At 48.6% G+C, this 18,651-nt stretch overlaps 1 protein-coding gene across 3 annotated transcripts in view; it reads left to right on the forward strand.

Annotated features, from left to right (window-relative positions):
• DAAM1 (dishevelled associated activator of morphogenesis 1) overlaps positions 1 to 18,651 on the forward strand; it is an 87,974-nt gene that overhangs the window by 41,501 nt on the left and 27,822 nt on the right. For all 3 annotated transcript variants that reach the window (XM_057381248.1, XM_057381246.1, XM_057381247.1), the window contains exons 4-5: positions 9,444 to 9,533; positions 18,124 to 18,195. In XM_057381248.1, the coding sequence (XP_057237231.1) occupies positions 9,444 to 9,533; positions 18,124 to 18,195 (162 nt within the window). The remainder of the gene's footprint in view (positions 1 to 9,443; positions 9,534 to 18,123; positions 18,196 to 18,651) is intronic.

Raw genomic sequence — 18,651 nt, forward strand, 5'->3', positions numbered from 1 at the left:
GGGCTTCTCAGMCTTTTCACTTCTGACTTAGTGATGCGGAAGAAATTAGAGCAACCTTCATCGAGCCCTGCATCCTGTTGTGAGTACAGCAGCCCATTTATATCCTGTGAAACCAGAGCAGGTAACCTTCCCTGGATCCCTCTGTCCAAACTCCAGCTGACAAGTTTTTTTGGGTTTGGGGAGGTGACACCAGGAGGCAAGTGGCTGTGCAGTATCCCAGCCCCCCAGACTCAGGAYGGGAGCAGAGTTTTGCCCACGGATGTTGCCTGGGCTTTATGCCTTCCCCTCACATGGAAGGCGGCTGTATCCCTCCCTCCCTGCTGCTTTATGAAGTAGTGGAAACTTACGAGCCTGAGGAACAATAAAAAGGTCTCTGGCAGCTTATAAGATTTATCACAGCGTTTGTTTTTGCTGTACTTGGGGCAGCTAATGCATTTCATCCGAGCTGCTCTCTGGATGCTATCAGGACATAGTTAGGAGATAGTATCCCCTGTCACAGGCATTCATTCTGYTGCCTTTGAAATGCTTCGTGGTGGTCGAGGGCTCTGTGGCTCGTGATGTGCTGTGCTGGGGTAGGATTCTCCATGCATCACCATCCCTTGGAGCTGTGCCTTCCCTTCCTCTTGGCACACTGGGATGATGCTATTTTATGTGCTGCTTGACCAGGGAGCATACAAAYGTGAGGAGGAATGGTCAGTGTGAGCCCTGCTGTGTGTCAATAACACTCCAGGTTGGGAACTCATTGCTGGTGATATCCAGTTGTACTTTGGAACTTCAGTAATGTGCTTTTCCCCCGGTTTCTAATCCTATAAGGAGAAAGTACGAGGTTTTGGGCTTTGCAAAACAACACGGCTTTTAAGTAGCAGCTGAGGGATCAGCTGCAAAGCCAAGCTTTGCATTTCATGCTTGCAGGTCAGCTGTCGTGTTTTGTTGCCTGGTCCTTCCAGCATTAAGGACTTCAGGATTTTGAGAACCACTGAATGGTGAGCAAAGCCATTTCCCCTGTATCTGCAAAGAAAAGCATGTGGTTGTTATCTGGAAAAAAATTACAATTGCAGTTGCCCTTGTGTCTTGGACAAGCCACCCCTCTCTGCAGAGCCAAGCCAGAGCCAGATGCTCATCATGGAGCTCCTGACCCCATCCCACTGCTGTTTTCCAAAACTGAGCTCCCATGGCTTATGATTCACTTTCAAGAAGGAAAACCAAATGATTGGGTTGTATCAGCTTCTGAATTCACTCTGCAGGGATCCATGTGCCATTCAGACGCTTTGACCAGGCTGCCCAGATTCTGCTTTTCGGATGTGAACTGTCTGGACCTGCCAGGCTCCCAGCCCAGCGCTTGTTTTCATCACCTTGTGTTGTTAACACCCTCCCAGATAATCTCTAAATACACCTTTTGATAGGTAAGCATGTGACAGAGAAGTCACACAGCTACTTGGTCAGAAAATAAGATTGTTTTCTGCCCACATGTGTTCTCTGGACCTGAATGAGCCAATCCACTGACAAACACTGTATTTCAGCTAAAACAGTCCTGCAATTGCAGTGTCTGTTACAGCTACAAACCAGCGTGGGGGCTTGCCCAAAACCATGCTGTTCCCAACCCCTGATTTTACAAAGAAGCCATCTTACAGCACAATGTTAGTCTCAGCTGAAGGCAGAGAGCACATAAGGAAGCCCTTTGTTTCCAGAAGTACAACYGAAGTGGAAAAATAATATAGTCTACCTGCTAAATGCTTTCCACTTTGCACTTCGTAAAAGACGAGGCCAYGTCCCTTGGAGATGCCTGGGCAGCTCATTCAGTAATGCTTGGTTGATCTTAATTGGGCCATTTAGGCTTTTGGCTTGCACTTGCTCCAAGTATTTCTGGCACGGGTCACCACGGAGGGCACCAGCCTCTTTGGATGGGGAATCTGCTCCAGCAGCAATCTTCTTCCTGTGCTCAGGGGTTGGGTGGTGTTGCTGGAGTTAGGAGCAGTCTGAGCAGCAGAGGAGTTGTGCTTTATGGCCAGCCTCAGCTGGCAGCATTCCTGCTGGGAATAGGCTGTGCCTGCCTTGTGTCCATTTGCAGATACCAGTGGAAGCTGTCCGTACTGCTGGASTATCTGGTGTTGGCACAGTCTGGGTGTTCCTCAGCGTGGGAACATCACCAAGGTCAGCTCTTGGCAGCTGAGGCTTTCACAGCCCTGCAGGGAGGATCCTGCCTGAGAGCCCAGTGATCCTGATTCCCATGAACCCCAGAATTCCAGTCAATACCGTTATTTACAGGGATCAGCTTCCCTTTCCCATCCAGCATTCCTAAACCAGTCTGATGCCTGCTTGCACTTGATATTTCGCTGCCTGTCAGCCCCTGAAATCACAGAAATCCCAGAATGGTTTGTGTTGAAAAGGACCTTAAAGATCATCACATTCCAACCCCCGTGCCCTGGCCAWGGACACCTTCCACCAGACCAGATTGCTCCGAGTGTGATCCAGACTTGGTCAGAAGTGAGCTCCTCTCAGGGTGATTCTGCTTTGCATCTGAGCAAGTTCTTGAAAATGCCTTTAGGGTGCCAGGTGTGACTAAAGCCAGGTCTGTGGGGGAATGAGGACTTGTCCATCCTCTGTTGCTCCTTCAGCATCAGGCTGTAGTTGGCTCCTGCTTCCCGTGGCTTCTGCATCCCGTGACTGCATTCTTTAGGTCCCACATCCAGAGTGGTACATCTTGGAGGAAACTTTCAGGATCGAGTTGGTGTGCAGCCTCTAATTCCCATCCAACCTCTTTTTTAAACCCTTCCCAGGGCATTATCTGGGAAATGTTGGCRCAGTTTAGCCCCAGACTGACCATGCACAGCATTCCTATCTGAGCATCCCTGTCAGGCAGGGGACATTTGAAGCTACACTTGACCTATTGGCTTGATTTCCAGTTTCAGCAGCTCCCTGGGATGCCAGCAACAGAAGCATTGTAGAATCTGACTGAAAAGGGAGCTGCTGCTTTATTTCTGTAAAGAGGTGAGAGGTCCACATCTGAAACCTTTTTTATTTGCCAGCTCTATGCTTTGTTACAGTAGGAGGAGCACCCACCAGAGAACAGCCATCCCCAKCTCTGGTTGAGTGGATTGAATCCATTTGAGCTGTCACAGGAGTAGATAATAGGCTGATACATATTTTTGTTGTTTTTTTTCAGGATGTATGTACAATTGTGTGGAAAAAGTGAGCTGGTGATGCACCTGCAGGGCTCCAAGATCTGAGAGTGCTCTGCAGGGTGGAACTGTGTAGATCAATAACTCAGACTGGAAAAGTACCCTGGGTTAATTAAAATGGGAGAAAGGTCTTCCAGATGGGGTYGGTGAAAAGGTCACAGGAGGTTGAGCTCAATAAATTACATTAAAGAAAAAGTATATATGAGGTTATAGATGTATGATAACAAAAAGGAGTGAGAAACCTAAATGGAYATTTCACTTAAAACACACTAGTATTCAAATATGAGCAGCTTTAAAACCTTAASCCTATTAAAATAATTACCCAAATTAAATATTATTAAAGCATTACATGCTGTCTCCCTCAGTTAGGTGTTTGAACTGACGGGAAAATAAATCAACTGCAGCTGGAGTTTATTGAAGAGCTAAATCAGCTATTGATGGCCATAATCTTTCCTGCAGAAGAAGGAAGGAAYATATATTTTATTTATATCTGTCCAATGCTTTCAGGTCAATGACTGAGCAGGGTGGATTGGGGGACAAAAAATTCAATGTGGGAGGAGGTTGACTAGGCATAAGCACTTTGAAGTGCTTCTGTTACTTCTTGTTGCTGCTACTCGTTCCCTTGCTGTGAGCAATTTCCTTTATTCAGGAGATTCATTACATGATAAAGGCAAAATGAATAATAATCTTTTATCTGTTATGCTTATTCATTAAGAAATATGAATAGTTGATTTTTGTTCATGCTCTGCAATTGCAGCTGCAGGTTGTCACGGAGAAATTAAAAATACACAGTGATAATATTAGCAGGGGTTGGCTTGTCTGAGGGGCTGTTTTTAAGCTCTCARGGTACCGTAGCTGAAAAGAAGTGGGAGGAGGCATTTTTATTAGTGATAATAAAAATGAAAGAATTAAAAAAAAAAACCTTGAGATAAATCTACGTACACTGAGAATTGTAATTGCCTAAATAAAGCTGCAGCCAGCGGAGCTCCTCCAGCGTGCGGAGGTGGTTGGTTGGTTGTAACAGCCACTGATTAATAAGAATCAATGTCTTTTTTTTTCCCAAGAAAACAGCTTAAAAAGAAACTAAYGAGCTGAGTAAGGTGTATTGTGAGGCAGGGGTTTGCTGAAGGCAGCAGGGCCGGCAGGGGAAGCAGCAGCTGCTGCTSCGGCCGCACGGGCAGCGCCGTCCGGCAGCGGAAAAACATGAGATGAGGAACAGGGGAAAAAATGCTGATTGCCATTTCCCCTGACACCACAGCGTTCTGGGATAAATCAAATTGATGAACTTGGAGAAGAATGCCTGGAAGAGAGTGAAAAAGCGATATGACCCCGCTATATATGAGAAAGGAAGGTGGTGCAGGCTTCAACAGGCCATTATTTATGCACTTTTTAATTCCCATGCTGGACCCCTTAATGCCAATTGTTGCCAAAAAGTTCACGCTTGGTTTTGTTCCTTCTATTTTRTTTTTTAAATCTTTTTAAATCTTGGATCTCTCATGCTTTATTTGATGATGCAGGAGATCTCATCATTASSTGCTATAGCCTCRCAGAAGTTGTAAGCTTTGTGCATCYATACATGAGGAGTAAATTTGCTTGCTCTTTATTATGTTGGACATTTATTGGTCCAGTGGTGTTTGTACATATGTTTATATGTGTATATGCACACATGTATGTATATGTAAACCCAGAGAGAGAGAAGTTGTGGATGCCYCACCCCTGGAAGTGTTCAAWGCCTTGGAGCAATCTGATCTAGTGGGTGGCATCCCTGCTCATGAGGAGTGGGCTGAAACCAGCTGATCTTTAAGGTYCTTTCCAAAACAAGCCTTTCTGTAACTCTATAAACTTATACGTGTGTGTGTATATATAAATCCAGCACAGACCAGGAAATTTAAAATAATCGTTATTTCAGTTATGGCAATGGGTGACCCCCAGTCTCCTCTGTATGCTACACTTAGCACAGTTTATCAGCCAGAAAGGTGCATTACTCTTAAAGGTTTTTAATCTTTTTTTTTCCCTACAACCTCTAAGGGTATTTTGGGGTTGCAGACCCCTCTATAGGGAGGTCTCTCTTATTTAACCTCTACTCCCCAGCTGCTTCTTGCAGAGCATTTGATGGCCCAAAGGACCTATGGGATGTAGTGGAAAAACCCGTGCTGGTCTTGTGTACACGGGTGGGCAGCACTTGGGCTCCCCCAGCGCCAGGACCCCATCCTGGGGGTTGTTTCTAAAGTCAGGAGATTTGCAGATCCTGCTGTTTTCCTGCTGTTGCCCCCATTACAGCCTGAAGCTCTCAGTCTGTGGAAGAAGCTCATTAAAACACAGCATGAGTGAAAAGGCAGGGACAGGAGCTTKCAGTGAGGACTTGCTGTGAGGCTGAGGCTGCACTTGATGCTCTTTGAACATTTCTTCCAGTGGCTTTTTGTTTTTTTCTGGCTTTGCTTTCAGGAGGTGGCTACAAACCAGAGAGGTGGTGGCATCTCCCTCCTTGGAGATTCTCAAAAAGCCATCTGTACATGGCTCTGGGCAGAGGCTCTGGTGGTTCTGCTTGACCAGGGGGTTGGACCAGAAGGCTCCTCATAGCTCTGAGCTGCCAACCTGGGGTGGTGCAGACCATGGGAACAYCATCCCTGAGTGCTGCTGTGTGTCCTCCACTTGTTTGGCACGTGGACTTGTGCTCCTGAGCTGAGCCACACATTTCTTAGGTAACTTTAGGACAACAGTGTGAGATGTCACATTCAGAGGAGCTCAGAGAGAGAGGGGGAGGTTTGCTTGGCTGGGTTGGAGAGCCATCAGCAGAGCAAATGGCACAGAAATGTTGTGCCTCCTAGAAAAAGCAAAACACACACTGAGAATCAAAGCTTCCCTRTGAGGKTTTTTYTTTTTTTTTWAACCACATTCAAATGAAGATTTAATGTGGAAACATGTTTCCTGATGTAAAGGTGAATAGTTTAGCTGTACAGGATAAATATTTAAGAGTAGCRTATCTCTTTCCAGTAAAAACACTCCGGGCAGAGACTTCCTTTTGGTACTAAAATGAGGCCGTTATTTTATGTGCCACTGACCTGATTCCAAAGAAGTATTACAGTAGTGAAGTTGGCAGCTCCTGACATGGGAGGGGTCAGGTGGAAGGGGCAGAGCTGTGGAAAGTGAGGCTGAAATGAGGGGTGAAGGCTGTGAGGGTGATGGACCCCAACCCACCAATTGTCTTCTCACTCCTCCACAGCTGCCAGCATTGCATGCTGTAGTGGATTGCAAACGGCCCATAAAATGAATTGCCAGCTAGAATCACCTAATTATYGAGCTCGTGATTATTAATTGAGGGCCCATATGGGTTGGAGTTTCTGCACGGTTTCTCTGCCGCGTTGCGACTGCAGTCGATTGTTAAGGGCTGTGTGGGAGCTGCATTGCTACAGTGGGCTGTGAGCCCACAAAAAACAGCTGATGTTCCTGGCTTTTCTTGATCTTTTGGAGTTGGAAAGGGCATTTTCTGAGCAGCCTGTGCTGAGATACACATCAGTGAGCGTAAGCAAAGGGCTGGAGGTGGCTGCAGGAATCCCCATTCATGTAAAACCAGCAAAGACCTGACTCTTCACAGCTGAGTCACTGTTATGGCTCTGAATAACAGTCATTAGTCACTCGTTGATTATGAGGATTTTCATATTCACTGGGTGCCACACAGTATTTATTTAAACACCTCTCCCAAGCATCYTGCAAGATATCATTAGGTAGGTGTTGCTGAGTGATGCAGGGCTGCGATGACTGAACATGTTAGAGCTGTGGCACAATGAAATGTGCTGTGTGAGACTCAGAAGTGTTTCTGCACCTTTTTTGGATGTGTTTGCACGTTGTCATGTGCCAGCACCTAATATGTTCCTCTGCTTTGTCCCTTCTTGCTCCTGCTGAGGCTTCAGCTCTGTTAAGATTTTTTTTCTTGGTTAATAAATCTTTGCATTTGCACAAATTGTCTTTTTAGGGTATGGGTATTTTGAAAGTTTCAGTAAATATTTTCCTAAGTACCTAAGTGCAGATGTGCATGGCTGATGCTTTCATGCCTGGTTAGCAGATTGACATGGTCAGAAAGTGGAGTTACAGTGGAAGCATTTTCCTGTGCTCTCTCAAACCCTCTCCACGGAGATGAATACTCATCAAGAGACCCTTGTCCCCTCCCACACTCCCAGATTTACTTTTCCAATGAGCTGAATTTCAGTTGGGTCCCTGTGTAGGTGTCATCCTCTTGGTCACCTTTAGATGTGCAGGAAAGTGTTCAAGGCCAGGTTKWWTGRSACCCTGAGMAMCCTGCTCTAGTGGGTGGGGGATGTTGGAACTAGATGATCTTTGAGGTCTCTCCCAACYCAAACCAYCCTGTGATTCTGTGAACTGGGGCTGAAGCAGAGCTTGGGTGTTTGACTGGCTCATAGCCTGAGGAGACAAAGGTGAAGTGCAGTTTTGATTCTGAAGCATGGAAGGGTGACAAGACTTGCCCAAGGCTGGGGTTGCTTGATATGAATSTCTGACCTCCCAAATTGTAAGGATGTGGGAGTGTTTGAAAATGGCACTCACTGGAGCAGTCCCTGCCCAGGTTCTCCTCCCTGGATGCAGGAGGATGAGACGTCTCGCACTGGGCTCAGGCTTTCTCAGTCCTCTCTTTTTCCCCAGTCTCTGCTGTAGCAGCATGGTTTTTTCTGTTGTAAGGGTGTCCAAGTCTGCTTCCAGAACTCCACCAGCTCTGTGCAGTACAATGGTTTGAAGATTTGGGGTAAAAAAGTCAGGGAAGAGGCAAACCCTCCTCCAKGAATACATAATAGAAAAAGCTCCAYGACACCTTTCGTTTTRAGGAGTAATTTCATCAAGGAGGGAAATCCATACCTGCAGTGGATATATTAACCYTTCTGAGATGTTTGGGACAGTCAGCAGCTCTCTGTCACTCGCTGTTGTGCTGAAGGGCCCCTGAGTTTGGGTTACAAGAGAGGTGAAGGCGCCCTTCCTTGGCTTCTGGGTRCAATGTGAGCTTGAATTAGATCAGCTGAATTTCCTGGTGGCCTATGGGCTTGCTGATGCAGGCACCCATCTTTTCCCAAAGGCTTCTTGCTCAGCCTTCCCTAAATGGGGCTTTGATTGGGGTACAGGAGCTGCCAGCTTTAGYTGATAAATGTTATTGTTCAGGCATTAAAGTTTTTAACAGTGGTCTCCATGTGGGTTTTTTTTTTAGTTGCTGGAATTAAGTCTGTAATTTTTAATGGAGATCCTCTTACTTAAATCCACTGTCTGGGTGGGATGAGTTGTCTGGARGCCATGGCAGGGCTTTCCTGTGATTTTCTGCAGCCCCTCCAGTCTCTCACTGCTGTCCTGAAACCCCTCYAGCGTGGGGATTGTCATCAGTGGTGATGATTTTGAGAGACGCCCATGGTTCTAAGATCAATGTTGGCTTTAGCAACGAGCCTCCCAGCCCTGCCAGAATGTTTTATTTAGTTCTCTCATAAAAGCTTTGACCTACATCTAGCACCAGGAAGCGATGAGGCTTTGATAATACTCGGGCATCCCGGCGGAGGGCACGCTGCTAACTGAGCTTCCAAGTCAAAAATGGATGTGTACTTTAAAAACATCAGATAAACCAATAAAGGCTTCAGTCAGTAAACAGCTTTATCTCTGCCAGGCAGTACGTGATCCAGTTTTGATGGAGAGGATGTACCTCTTTATGAACTGTAGGTATTAGGAAAAGAGCTTTCTATTTTTAGCTGTAGGAAAACAAMGCAAAAGCCAAAACACCTACGGTTTTTGATGCTGTGAGGGTGTCAGCGATGGAAATGGGCTGGACCACTGGGCTGGGGTGAGGTGCTCCAGTGAAGCAGTGATGGTAAAAAAGAAAGGTCCTGTTTGAATTTTTCTTTGCTTTATGTGTGTCTTCTTAGATGAGGTTGCTCACCTGAAGCTGTCAGTGTGAGTCTTGTGGGCAGCTGTAATAGCTTTGTGGAGTCCTTTCCAAAACACTTGCAGCCTTTAAAAGCAATGAAGGCAGTGTCTGGGAGGAACAAGGCAGTGAAGTTTGCAGCCCAGGGTCAGGGGAGGTCAGCAAGAGCAGGATGAGAATTGGCATCATTRCCCTGAGAAATGGGGAGTCCAGGGATTATGCTGTGGGGTCGCTGCTGCACCCCAATGTGGTGTGGCCCCACATTGATTTACACTGCTTGTCTGGGGTTTGTATCAGTGCCATCACCCCTCTGTGTACTCATGTCTCATGTTTTGTGTTTCTTTTCCCCTTYCCAGGATGAACTTGACCTCACGGACAAGCACAGAGAGGCCATGTTTGCGCTGCCAGCGGAGAAGAAGTGGCAGATCTACTGCAGCAAGAAAAAAGTAAGAGACTTTAGGTGCTGAGCTTCTTCCCTCTCATGCAGGGTGGGGAAGAGATGTGGACAAGGACAGCTCTCTTGGGATTCTAGGTGGTATTTGGGATATCTGTTCTCACCATCTCCTTAGAGCCTCTCCCAATACCCAAAGGGGGCTGATAAAAAGATTGGGATGAACTTTACAGTAGGGGCTGTTGCAGTAGGACAAGGGTAATGATTTTAAATAGAAAGTTTATTTAGTTTTGATGAAAGGAAGAAGGTTTTTACATTGAGGGTGTTGAAACACTGGCACAAGTTGCCCAGAGAAGCTGTGGATGCCCTGTCCCTGGAMGTGTTCAGGGTCAGRACAACTTGGTCTGGGGACAAATGTCCCTGCTGACAGCAGAGGCATTGGAACCAGCTGATCTTTAAGATCCCTGTCAACCCAAACCATTGCAGAGTTCTGTGATTCTGCTCCCAGATTTGCCCCTGTGCCCCTCACCTGGCTGCAGGAGGTGGCTGGGCAGTGCTGGCACTCGCTGGCCCCACTCGAGGGGCACTCGCTGCTGTTAATGCCTCTTTTCTCCTGCTCTAGCAATGGCACCAGATTTTCCATCCGCATTTTAGGCCAAGAGCAGGCTTACCTTGCTCATGTAGGATTAAGTTTTAAGCCTCTCATAAATACCCCTGAAATCCCTGCATTATTGTTAGACAGAGGCCTGCCATGCCCGAGATTTAAATCGGAGGGGAGAAGGGATGTTAACAAATTACAGGCACTGGTCTGGATCAACAAGGAAATGGGCAGGGGATGCTYGCTCCTCACTGCCTGGTGGATAAGCAAAGCCTTGCTCTGGTGTGTCTGGATAATGGCAGAGTTAAATCAAGCAAAGCCRTGTAATTATTATTGTGAGTGGAGATTACGTGCTATCTAATCTCCCCAGGAAGGGTTTAGATGGAGCTGATGGTGGCTCTTTCCCTTTCCAGAGCCTCCTTCCTCTCATGGTTTTTTAAAGGCTGTGCTGTGAAGCTCCTTGCTCAGGGGGGGAAGGAGCCATGGAAGTGTCTGTGGTATGCTCAGAGGTTCTGGGAGCAGGGACCCATCTGAGGCTGGATCCTGGCTGATCTGGTGGTCTCCTCTGATCCTTATTCCTCATTCCCAGCCACTCCTTCCCTACTCGTGATGCCATCACAGTGAGCTGCAGAGCAGATGTGCCCCTGCTTGCTCTGATGGAGATGTACTGGTTGAGACAAATGCTTTTCTCCTGTATTTTAATTAAAAATCAGCAAGACTGTATCAGTGACGGCTCCAGCAGTAGGGGAAATCAAGAATTACATGGTCTGGAGAACAGTTCTCTGCACAGCAGGCTCTAGTCTGTCATACTCCTGTGGGACAAAAACACCAGTGGATATCCTGGCAGCTCGTGGTAAATCTTATTTTATTTGTGCTCCTGTGTTTTTACGAGGCCAAATCACCCATGTGGTAGCCTGGCACCGAGGAGAGAGGCTGGACTGGAGAGCAGTGTCTGCTTTTTGGCCAGGACAGCAGAGCTGGGGGTAGGACAGTGGTGCTGCCTCCCTGGTTTGGCTACACTCGGAGTGGTGATGATTTGGGAAGTGCAGGATGTGCCTAAACCCTGTGTTAGCACCAAGTTGTTGCTTGAGKTGCTTGTAACACCCAGTTTCACCTGATGGGTCCCAGGGGGCTGGCAAAGGTGCACATCASTCTCAGGCAGCTGCCTGACTTACCAGCAATCCAAAATTATCCCCTGAACAGTTTTTACTCTTTCCTCTGCTGCCAATTTTGGCTGGTGCTTCTGCTTTGCTGTCAGTGTCAGCTCTCCAGACTGCGCCCCAGATGTTGCATGTTTTATATATTCCCAGGATGGGCAAGATTTCATGAAAGGGAACCAAAAATGAGACAGTTTGTTTTGCTGGGTTGTCCTGGAGAGGGACCTGACAGCACCTGGCCTTGGCAGCGCCTGTCAAGAGGAAATAGGGGAAATCCAGCTATTCCCCAGGCATATTTCTTTCCCTGGAATATTTCCCCCTGGCCTGCAGCCCTGTATCCTGGTTTCTCTGCCCTGCTAGCAGCTGGTTTTATCCCAACCCACAGAACTGGCTTGGCAGGGTGGAGGCTTTGTCCTCCCTGATTCTCCATCCRTGGAAATGCTGGGTTTGATCCATCCTCGACCCTGCTGGGAGCAGGGGGTTGCACTACATGAGCTCCTCTGCATCACCCTGTGTCACTCAGGGGACAGAGAGACAAAAAGCACCTCGTGATGGGGCTGGTGAATTGTGTCAGCAGCAGCCCGAGCAGGAACTGAAGTGTGCACTAAATCCAGCAGCCGTGCAGTGCTCGGGTCAGGAGAGAGATTTAAAGATTATTGGAGAGACCTTCTTTGAAGTCATCAGCCCCTCTAGGGCTGGGATAAAGCAGGGAAATGCAAAGGCGGAGATGCATCGACARCRAGATGAAATCTGCTTTTASAAGTGGTATTTCTGGACGATGACTYGTTTCATACCTCATCCCAAAATATTTCGCTCCCTGCTGGCCCCGCTCTCCAGGAGAGGATATTGCTCGGAAGCGCGGGGAGGAAGCAGGAGRGCTTCCAGATCTGCTTTTCTTTGGCTGTGGCTTTGCCTCGGTGGATGGGGTGACTCAGGATGGCCTTTTTTCCAGAGGCCACGCTCCAGAGGGAGTTAATGATTAACTCTTTGTGCTTAGTCTGCAGGTCCTGCTGAACCGCAGGAGATTTGGCTCCTGTCAGCACGTGAATATCACGTCAAGCTGTTAAAGCAGCTCAAAGGGTGGCTTTTATGAGCTTCAAAATACAGGTGGGCACAGGGTGTTTGGGCAGAAGCTCAGAATGAGTATCCAGTGGAAGGGATACTGAAAACCAGCTCATGTGAGCACAGGGTCTGGCTCTGCCCCTCTCCCTTTGGGTCCAGCTGAGCAGGAGTAAAGGAAAAACAACCCACAGGGATGCCAAATGATGCTGAGCTCTGTGAGCTTGTGTTGAAAACCCARTGGCATCACTAACCCTGGGTGTATTGTTCTGAGCAGTGCGAGGCAAAGCTTGTATCTAAAATTTCCTCAGGCATCAGGTAGAAAACCATCAGGTAGCAAACATTCCCTTTGCATGAAGAAGAGGCAGAAAATGGTGATTTTTCAGGGGAGGATGGGGAAATGGGTGATAAATGGGGAAATGAGTGATGTCTCTCCAATAATCTGCAATTTCCCAGCCAGAYAGTTTCTTTCCCCTTCAACTGTGCCTTCCACCCACTCTCTCCAGAGAGCTTTGCCTTYCAGCTCGCTCTTCCACTTGTCCTTGCTCAGTTCTGCAGCTCRTTCCTGGAGCTTGCCTTCCATTTCCTTCATTTAAAAAGCATCAGCTCCCGATATTTTTGCTGTAGTAGCAGAGCTAAGAGCAAAAGCTGACAAAGATGGCATGCAGGGGAGGGGAGGATAAAATAGCTCGGCGTTTTGCCATGCTCCAGGGTCACCTGGGATGGATGAGAAGGATTTCATGGCCTCTGAGCACTCAGATATACCTGCTGTTATTGCAGCAGCAGGTTGAAATACCATCTCAGGTATCATTTGCTCAGGCTGACCGAGAGAAGCTGGCTGTTTGCATGGCTGGGGGTGTTTTTCACTTGGAAATGTTTATAGTTTTTATCTTCCAAGGTAATTCCCCTTTTAGTTCCAATCACAACACACTTTTGTTTAAGCAAGGTTTTTTCTTGCTCCCCGGCCAAAAAATGCATCTGTTAGCAATCTTTTTAGATTTTAAAGTGAAGCTTTTCAAACAATGAACCAGCTGACTACGAAAGGCATCTGGTCATGCTATATTTGCTTATGGGGAGCATAATTTTTAAACCCTGGGAAAAGCGCACGAGGGCATGTGTGTRTTTGTGGAGGAGAGAGAGGGTATAGGAAGTGTTAGCATATGGAAAAACCAGAGTGAGCTGGGCTGGGCTGGTTCAGACCCTGAGATTCCAGCTTGGGGAGAGTCTGGTGAAATTCCAGCCTTTTGCAGCACAGCCCCACGGGGAAGCAGCTTTGGGTGAATCATTCAGGTGCTGTGCCAGGGATACCTGGAGGGGTGARGGAGCTCTGGGAGGCTCTGGCAAAGGCTGGGCAGTGTTGGTGGAGCTGGGCTGGGTTTAACCCTCTCATGCAGGCTGCAGACCCATCCATGCCACAGCCTGCTTCCTCCCTGACCTTGCAGACAGCATCCAGGGGGATCATCCAGAGCAGTCAGAAAGAGAGGGGTTCCCAAAATTCAGTGGGCTGCCAGCTTTCCCTTGCTCTGCCACTGTGGAGGAGGAGTGGAGAGCACTGTGCAAAATAAAAGTTGTGTCAGGACAATGTGTAAAAATGAAGGGAGTGTTCCTGTTTTTGCAGCAGGTGCCAGCCAAGGAGGGTTTTGTTAATCCTTTTCTGTGACTTTTCCGGAGCAAAGTTCTCATGGGGCAAACCAACCTTGGAGATGGTGCCAAGAGAGGGGTGAACCATCAAAATAATAGAATCATTAAGATTGGAAAAACCTCTAAGAACATTGAATCCAGCCATTAACCAGCACTGCAATATTTATCCTTAAACCATAGCCCCGAGTGCCACATCCACACGTTTTTTGAACACTTTAGGGGTGGCAATTCCACCACTTCCCTGGGCAGCCTGTTCGAGTGCCTGACCACTTTTTCAGTGAAGAAATTTTTCCGAATATCCAATCTAAGCTTCTCCTGGCATAACCTGAGGCGATTTCCTTTTGTCCTATCACTTGTTACTGTGGAGAAAAGACCATTAAGGTCTCTCTGGGGTTTGCAAGGAGCTGTCTGCTCTTACCTTCCAGCCTTGTAGGATGTAGCTTGGTGTTTTGGGCATCAGGTGAGTGGGGAACTCAGGCAGCCACCGTCAGCAATCCCAAAGCAGCTCCAGATCCATCAGCACCACTGTGGGCTGTGATTGTAGGGAAGCAGATGGGACATCACCTGCAGACTGAGGATCTCAAAGATGGTGCCAGAAGCTTGTTTAGGGAGCAAAGCAGGTGTGACAAAGCACTGAGGAGCACCACAGGTGTCTCTTTCTCCCCACCACCATGGGAACATGCTGGGAGCAGGAGGTTCCATTGCTCCCAGCAGCTGCATTCCTGCAGGTCAGAGCAGCAGCTTATGAAGGTGCAAATGGGCTGAGACCAGCCTTCACATTGCTTCCAGCCACCACTGGCTGAGCCACCATGTCCTCTGTCCTGTGGAATGTCACTGGGAAGAGAAGGAAGTCTGGCTTTGGGAAGCTCCAAGGGGGAGGCATGAAGGCTGTGGAAGTGTTGATCTTGTAACCAAGACATGACAGGGCTGGGTAGCATGAAAGCTCCCTGGGAAGAGCACAGGGATGGCTGGAGCTGGCAGACTGGTGACCCTCACTTGGAAAAGCTCCTGCTAATGAGGAATCTGGACTGGGCACTGCTTTCCCTGCGGGGATGAGGAGGGGACAGAGCTCATTTATTGGGTTGGTGTTACAGCACCCTGCCACTGCCACCATGGAGCAGCACCCATCAGCCTCATGCACTGAGCTCAGGGTGAAGGGACAGCAGAGCCTGTGACATGAGAGGGTGACATGGTGACACCAGGGCCGCAGATTATGGGATTTGTATTTTTGCCAGGCCCCTGGAAAGAAGAATAAGGTGGTGGGAGCAGGTGGAGCAAAGCAGGGGATGGAGCAAGGTTTGTCCTTGGTTGTGCAACTTTGGCATGTCCTGGTTTTTGCAGCTGAACACGTGTGTGGTGGCACATTGGGGACTGGAGGACTGTGGGGGATTGGGGGATATCAATGCAAACACTGCAGAAGAGAAGGGTCCCCTTCCCTGCACTGTGAAATTACAGCCACCAGCCCTCATCTGACAGACCAGCTCAGTCTGGGCTCCAGGGAGTTCATCCTATGCTTCTTGAGAGCAAATACAACAAAAACTACAAAAACTCAGCCCAGAGAATCAGAAATTGGGAGAGTTCATTTCCTTGGTGCCAGCTGGGCAGGATGTGATGGAGCRCCCTGGAGAGCTGATGTTGGAGGTGCTCAGCTCTGTGTCTGGGCATCCCTCCCCAAAGGCAGACTGCAAAACCCACATCCCCAAAACCCACCCTGGGTGCTGAGAAACTATTTTACACGTTCACCCTTCCAAACCCTGAAGCCAGAGAGGTTCCTCCCTCCTCCTGGCGCTGAGCAGAGCCTTGTGACTCACTTCCCTCYGGGCTGTCGCTTTGTCAGGAGATTTCTTTACCACCAGGAGCACACCAAAGGACACTTATCAGTGTGCTGTAGACCATTAGCCCCAGTAATTACCACTGAGCAACGTCCTGCAGCGAGCAGAGGGGAGGGAAGCCCRTGCCCTGATCTTTGCCTGCTTTATTGTGCAGTCCCCCTCTGCCTGGGAAGCTGCTTTGGGCCAGCCTGCCCAGCTGCTCGTCAGAATTAATGAGGTTCTGCTGCACTTAATTGAGAGCACTTTCTAAATTGGGGGTTTCAGGGAGGAAATGCAAGAGCCCGAGGGAGCCGAGCAAAGGGAAATATTTATAATGCAGCACGTTAATTATAAATGAGCAGTTTAGCCAATTTTGTTGTTCAGCCTCCCCTCCACCCCCCCGGAGACCTTTGTTTGCTCCACCGCTTCTTTTCAACCCTAAACGAGCAGCAGGTCCCGATCCCTGCCTGCCTCGCAGGTGTTCCCAGCACGTGGGAAGGTCCTGGGATTTGGGATGASCCAGCCCTGCTGCTTTCCTCAGCATGGATCCCATTCCCTGCCCAGGTCTCCYGGCTGGGCACATCTGGACACMTCTTGGTGCTGTGCCAGGCTGGGGACCTTGCCACCCTTCCCAGATGGTGCTTCTGTTGGGAAAGAGATGCTCCCTGTAAGAGGAGAGACCTCCACTGTCACCTCCACAGGTGACATGACCATAGTCAAGGCACCCATGAGTGTCCCGGCTCTGCTGTCCCCAGGAGCACCATTTGATTTGTGTGCTGGACTCTGAAGCAGGGCAGGAAAGCTGGGAAAATCAGAACGGCCACCAGCTTTGTACAGAGCCTGCCCCTGGCAGGACACAAGGCAATGAGGAGGAGGTTGGCATGARTGCACAGGGCTCAGCTGAGGAGCTGAAAGGCTCAATGGCCATGTCAGACAGAATTGACAGCGAGCAGACAGGTAGCCTGAGCCTCAGCCCAGCTGCTGGGCACCTCTGGGGCACTGTGGGGTCAGGAGAAATGTTAAAGCAAAGGACAGAGCTTTCCAGGCCCCTCGTTGCTCTCAAAGCTGTTTTGTCGCTGCCCTGGAGCCAGGCACAGCACAAGGAAGGGTCAGGTCTGCCAGCACAGGCTGTGCTGCCCGGGGCCAAACTGAATCTGGTCCAAATTACCTGTCCTTGACTCGTGTGTCCTCGTCCTGGCACTCTGCAGCTCGGCAAGTTCGGGTGCACAAATGTTTCCCACACTCGGCTCTCGAGCCACAGTAAATATTTGGGATGCTGCTCCTCAGGCTCACTGGAATCAGCCACAGCTTCTGTGTGCACAGATGGGGCAGARGGAAGATTGTCCAGCTCCTGCCATCGTAGGCAGCTGTGCTTGAGGATGAGTTTTACAAACATCTCTGAAAGTTAKGGAGGGGACAGAGCCATGCAGCAAGTCAGGCTGTGATCAGGACATGGTTACCCATGGAAAATGTCTGGRATTTGTGTAGAATTTGCTGACTCAAGCCTAGACCTGTGTGGCATTTCTGCTGTGAAATCCTCTTCTTTTGATATATATGTTTTTAGGAAAAATAAGTGGGGAAAATGTTAATTATAAAGTATTCCCTCAAAATCTGCCTACCTACTCCGTGCCACCCCTGGGGATGTGCAGAATTAGTTGTCTGAGCTGAGCTCTGAGGTCCTTCAGTCATGTCCTACAAGAACAAGGTAGAACCCGAGAACCCCTCATGATCCCTGACAGACACASGGCATCGTAGCCCAGGATGGCCAAAAAAGGCTCTGCATCACTCAGTGTCACACACCATGGGCCCAAAGGTGACATCTTTTAAGTGGTGACATTGCCAGATGCATGCTCCCTTCTAGTGACTTTTGAAGCCCCCAGAGGAACTGTTTGTTGTGCCTGCAGTCTCTCTTAGGGTCTTGATATGTTGATAAGTCATGGTTCTGCTCCAGGAGTGCAGCCTAGATCATGTCACATTTAAATGCTCTTCATTGCTTGTAAAAAACCTTTTCCCCCCAAGCATATTCAAGGCTGTGCAGCCAAAGCTTCAAGGGCACCRTGGAATTGAAAAAAGGGAGATTTGGATGTAAAATTTCAGTGTGGTTTCTGTAAGGCTGATAACCACCAGTAGGACAGAGTTTGGTCACAGACTGGGGGTGTAATTGTATATAAAGCATGGCAGTTCAGTAAACCAGGTGATGTTCCCATAGCTGGAGCTGTCAGGGGTGAGCTCAAAAAGCAGAAAATTACACTTCTATTAATATAAAGTAATGCAAGAACTCAAGGKTGCCCCAGAATTGCTTGRTYATGAAGGGCAGGGGATGTTAACATMATCTCTACTAATCTTCTGGTTTTGTTTCTCCTTTTTATCTCCCATCAGGACCAGGAAGAAAATAAAGGAGCCACCAGCTGGCCAGAGTTCTACATTGATCAGCTGAATTCCATGGCTGCTGTGAGTATTCCACACTGCCCTGGTGCTTGTGACCYCTGTGTGGGGTGGCAGCACAGGGGGACAGTCTGTCAGTGTCATGAGGGTGGCACGTGTCAACAGGGGCAATGTCATCAGGGACAGCTGCAAAATGGAGATGTTCCTACAGCACCTGGGGTGTTTCTGCACTCACAGAGCCATGGATTTGGGGTTTGGGTTGGATGGAACGTCAAAAAACAACCAGTTCCCACTCCCTGCTGTGGGAAAGATCACCTTCCACCAAACCAGATTGCTCCAAGCCCATCCAGCCTGGCCTTGAACACTTCCAGGGATGTGGCAGAGGGATGAGCAGGGGCTGTGAGCCAGGAGGGAATGTGCTGCTCCCCCCAAGGAAGGCAGGAACACCCAGTGCTGGCCATGGGCTGCCAGCCAGGCAGAGCCTTGAGCCTGAGCAGAGCGTGTGATCAAAGGCTGCCAGAT

Source organism: Malurus melanocephalus, unplaced genomic scaffold (assembly GCF_030028575.1).
Source record: "Malurus melanocephalus ecotype Western Australia unplaced genomic scaffold, MMel_1.1 scaffold_502, whole genome shotgun sequence".
NCBI lineage: Eukaryota > Metazoa > Chordata > Aves > Passeriformes > Maluridae > Malurus > Malurus melanocephalus.